The 4,569-nt window shown below is 42.3% G+C and overlaps 1 protein-coding gene across 1 annotated transcript; it reads right to left on the reverse strand.

The window, feature by feature from the left end:
• Nucleotides 1–2,730: 2,730 nt before the first annotated feature.
• LOC145788378 (methyl farnesoate epoxidase-like) lies at nt 2,731–4,360 on the reverse strand. The gene is made up of 3 exons (XM_082600149.1): nt 4,303–4,360; nt 3,631–3,839; nt 2,731–3,042 (listed from the first exon to the last, which is right to left on the reverse strand). The coding sequence occupies exons 1-3, from the start codon at nt 4,358–4,360 to the stop codon at nt 2,731–2,733; spliced, it is 579 nt and encodes a 192-aa protein (XP_082456275.1).
• Nucleotides 4,361–4,569: the final 209 nt, after the last annotated feature.

Raw genomic sequence — 4,569 nt, forward strand, 5'->3', positions numbered from 1 at the left:
TACTTACTAGTTGAGATATAAACTTCATTCAACATGCTAGTGCTTCTTCTTGCTTATGAGGCAGCAATTCAGGTAACATCTCCCAATTGTTGCAACCAGAGCAGTGTCTTCATATCAGGGTCTATGAGATTCACATGTTCTTCAGGTCGAAACACTGGACAGTGATTTATGATGTGCTGTGCTGTTTGACAGTCACCACAAATACAGGCTGGTGAGTCACACAATCCCCAGGTAAACATATTGTGCTTGAAGCGACCTAGTGCTAAGTTATGTTGACTAAGGAATTTATTAGAAGCAAGCCTGCATGCCACTGTCGTATTTGGACAAACAAAAAACAATTCAATTTTCCAACAGCTGTCCTGAGTCTTATTTCCAGCATTACAGTCAACGTCATTTTCGCAGTCTGTCCCACACAGGCACAAGTCGGTGCAGGTCAAGTTGTTCCATCGACACGAACATCTCTGGGTTGAGCAGTTGGTTTTGCATTGGCATCGGTCTAGCTGAATAATGGCTTGGGTTGCAGGTAGAATCTTTGTGATGATAGGTAAAATCCCACTTTCATGCTGATGGTAGCCATGCCGAAGTGGATCAAGGAGCTGTTGCCACATGACAGTGACTTGGCATCAGACACGACTCTGAACTTGCACGCGTTCAACCTGCTCCTCTAATGCACCAATTGTTGGAGGCAAGTTTTGATTCTCCGCCAAGTTCTTGCAAAACACGTGCCATCTCAGTTCTGGAATGTTGTTTATGTGGACAGCACCCTTCGTGCAGTACATCATGCAGACAAAGTTGGCCATCATTTCTTTTACATTCTGAGATAGTGTGCTGTCCTCAGGTAACTGTATTAGTGTAGTACTGATTGCTTCCATTCCTGCCTTCAAGTACTGTTGGAACCACTTGGCTTTATCCAATCCTGAAAATCTGCCAACATTATCAGCTCCATTGAACGTATGGAATGCGGGTAATGCTTTCGCCTTTACTTGTCCTTGAGCTCTCCACATTGGTGCGATCACCAGTGTACCTGATAGCATGGAAATGGACGAGTGTTTGCAGAGTTGGTCGTAGTTTGCAACAACAAGGACAAGAACGTCTGTGTCCAGACTGAAGAAGACTAACTGCGCACCAGGACTCCGCTGTGATGCTGATGCTACGAGGTAGATCATCAAGGTGTCAGCTTCTTCGCGATTGTTCACTTCAAACGTGATGTTCCGATTGCTTCTGGTGTGGCCTGGCGCTGAAGTTATCACCAGCTTTGGAGAACGTTTGTTGTATCCGATTACTTCTTCAGCAAGATACTGTGCCAAATCTGCTTTCATTTGGTCATGGGACAGGAACCTTCTCAGTGGTATGTGCTTGATTCTGGTGTCATCCATGATTTGGTATTAGACGGGATCTTTGTCCTTTCGTCGTCTTGCTCTCGTTTTCTGTTTCAAAGAGTCAGACTTGTACGTGTCGAACACCAGAATAATCTCGTTAAACTCTGCTGTCAACGTCATGAGCTTGTCATTGAAGTGTTGGCTAAGACCTTTGACTGACGTGATGGTCCCGTATTGTTTGTCATCTTCTGGACGACCACCATGCTATTGACAATGGCAATTTTCTGACTCATGTGCGATGCCGATGGTAAAAGTTCTGTATTAACAGTGTCTATTCTCTGTCCACCCGATGCTGGTTCATGCGCATAATGCTCTGTGCCACCAGTTTCAACCAGATGCTGCAGGCAATGGATGAGCTTTGATTTATCAGTGCATTGTAGAACTGATCCATCTGGAGCGAATAGTGCTCTCGATGTGAGGGTGAACTCATAGTTACTGATAGCGTTCTTCTGGTCAATGTCCCGGGTTGATCTGGATAAGACCATGAAGGGCCCGTAGAGATATTTTGTTTCTTTCAGATCAACCGACTGGTCACGAAACTTGACTGTTTGCTTCTTGTTTCTTGACATGTACATGGGATTGTTCTGCTTCTTAACTGGTGCCCATAAGCTGACATCACCCTTAATGCGTTTTGCAACATACTCTTTGTAGAGCTGTTGTCCCTTCCCATCGACGGTCAGGATCTGTTTGACATTTTCTTGTGTAACACATGCGTGTTTGATGAAGTTATACAACTCATCACCTTCAACTGCGAATGGATTTCCGTGACTCAGTATGGTAGCTTTTATCTAGTCAACAGCTTCATGCTCTTTCCTGACAATGGCTGGTTGTACTTCAGGGTGACTTTTTTTTGGAAGAAGTGTCTCCAAACTGCTCTTTGAACTTTTCTGAGAGGCGCGACATCTTTGGTGCAGCCAGGAAAAACCGTTGCCGGGCATTCGTGTTGTTAGAAATGCCAATTAGACCAGAGTGGACTTTCATCATCTTGTTGAACTGCTCTCATGCACAATATGGACCATTGGACACAAATGGGATCTCACTTTTGCTAACAGAAACATTTGTTGCCTTCTTGAAGTTCACACCAAGTCTCTGGGTGGTTGATCTTCAGGTCATGCGTATCTGCAATATACTGTGGCCAAAGGCGCTTGTACTTTATCCAATCTAGGGCTCATTCAGTTCCTCACCAGCTTGCAAATGGAGATTGAGATCTGCATTCTGGGATGCCTTATACAATATTTCGTTACACTGTTTTGAGCCATATTCCATGATTACACTCACAAAAAAAGCTTTTCTATACAGCTATGTAACAAAGAAAATTTAGTAATTTTAACACGTGGAATTTACATTATCTTTAATGAGGAACTAAATTCACATCGTAACGAAGTGGAGCGTACATAAGATTATTGTGAGCTTTGTTGATCTCAGGAAGCGTTTCGGTGCAAGGTTCTATGGAAAAATTTTGCAGCAATTTTGTAAACATGATAAACTGTTCAGCAAGAGCAAGATTTTCGCCCAAACAACGTCGGTAACCAACACCGAATGGAATGACATTGTTTGAAGGAACAAATTCTCCGCTTTTGTTGATGTGCCGTTTAGGATTAAATTTCTCCGGACTATCCCAAGCTTGAGAATTGTTGTGAGCTCCCCATAAATTGACTAAAATCTGTAAAACAATTTGTACAACATAAACACTTTGTGATATTTATCATAATATCCTATAGCAGGGGAGTGGTTCTTAGCCCGGAGTGCGAGATCTGTTTTTAGGAGGTGCGGGAATGATTAAGCTGGTTATAAAAGAATAATTAGGAAATTAGTATATTCCTGCCGGCTTCCTATAGGCTACAAAAAAAAACATTGATTCGACCCTTGATATGCGAGTAGTATTCAGTAGGCCTACCAATACACTACGATTTGATGCCATCATTAACAGAAGAACAGAACAAAACCGTTGCTGAGCTTCTTGCTTAACTACCACTACGCAGACACCATTTTGCATTTTTCACATGACTGAAGAAATAAAGGCAGTTTCGGAGCCAACTGCTGACAATTGGTAAGGCAGAATTCGACGTCGTTTCTACCTTTTGCTATCTTAGTGACATGATTGGGCAGTTTGGAGGCTGTAATGACATGGCAGTGAGGGTGCAATTGGGTTAGAAGAGTTTCCGTGAGCTCATCCATATTGTTAAGGACAAGCATATTTCCTTCAGTGGTCGAGATCACATGCATAATACGTGTGTAAGGCATGTTTTACTGCATGCACGGGAGACCTGATATACCATTCTTGAAAAGCGAAATCGGCCATGTTGCAATAATTTCCATGAAACGATGGATCTATTGCAAGTGCCTTTTTGACTGGATGACGATGAAAGAGTTGAGATCCAGGTTTGGTATCCATCAGCTTGAAGATGTTATAAGATGGAGAAGGCTGCGTTTGTACGGACACGTGCAACGCATGGAATACTGTAAGACGCGTCGCCAAAGAAAGTTTAGTTCGTTAACGTCCATGAATAATAACTCTTGTGAGTATCTTAAGAAACGTTAACTGGACTACATTGGAGAAGATTTAGGGTTGGCAAAACCGCAGATCTCGTCTCGGTCGAACAGGTGACGTTAAATCGTAGACATGAATAGAGACAAAAAACATAAAAACGCAATTTTCAGATTCCCCGAATGAAGACTGAGGAGTATCATATTGTGATATTTTATTGTCAGTTATATGAATAAGGATTAAAGAAACACAATGGTTTTGTTATTTACCCATGAAAACAACATTATTTTTTAAGTAATTCTAGAAGGGGGTGAGAGAACTTGTCGGTGATTTCAAAGTGGTGCCAACAAGGAAAAATGTTAAGAACCACTGGCCTCTAATCTGATTTGACTCATAGCAACCAAATTCAGCTTGAATACAATTTAAGCTACATACCTGCACTCATCAGCATTGCTGGGCGCCGCTTTATAGAGTTGGTTGCACCGGTCAACATGTTTTTATATTTTTTTTTTAACAAAATGGTGACTTTCAACAAGTGCTTTGGAGCCGGAGCAAGGAGCCGGAGCCCCGAGACGTGCATTTTCAACAAAATTAGAGCTGGAGCTCTACGTGAAAGTCAAATGGAGCTGGAGCAGGAGCTGGAGCCAGTTGTTTGAAAAATAGCTCCAGCTTCGATGTATTTCATAAGATGCTATGCACATT

Source organism: Aplidium turbinatum, chromosome 2, assembly GCF_918807975.1.
Source record: "Aplidium turbinatum chromosome 2, kaAplTurb1.1, whole genome shotgun sequence".
Classification (NCBI taxonomy): domain Eukaryota; kingdom Metazoa; phylum Chordata; class Ascidiacea; order Aplousobranchia; family Polyclinidae; genus Aplidium; species Aplidium turbinatum.

Bases quoted from the DNA above. Each gene is read 5' to 3' on its own strand.
- LOC145788378 (XM_082600149.1), bottom strand. From the start codon at position 4,360: ATGTTGACCGGTGCAACCAACTCTATAAAGCGGCGCCCAGCAATGCTG. The intron at 3,840-4,302 runs GTATGTAGCTTA...CGCGTCTTACAG, and splicing joins AGCAATGCTGATGAGTGCAG to TATTCCATGCGTTGCACGTG. The intron at 3,043-3,630 runs GTAAAACATGCC...ATTGTTTTACAG, and splicing joins TCAGGTCTCCCGTGCATGCA to ATTTTAGTCAATTTATGGGG.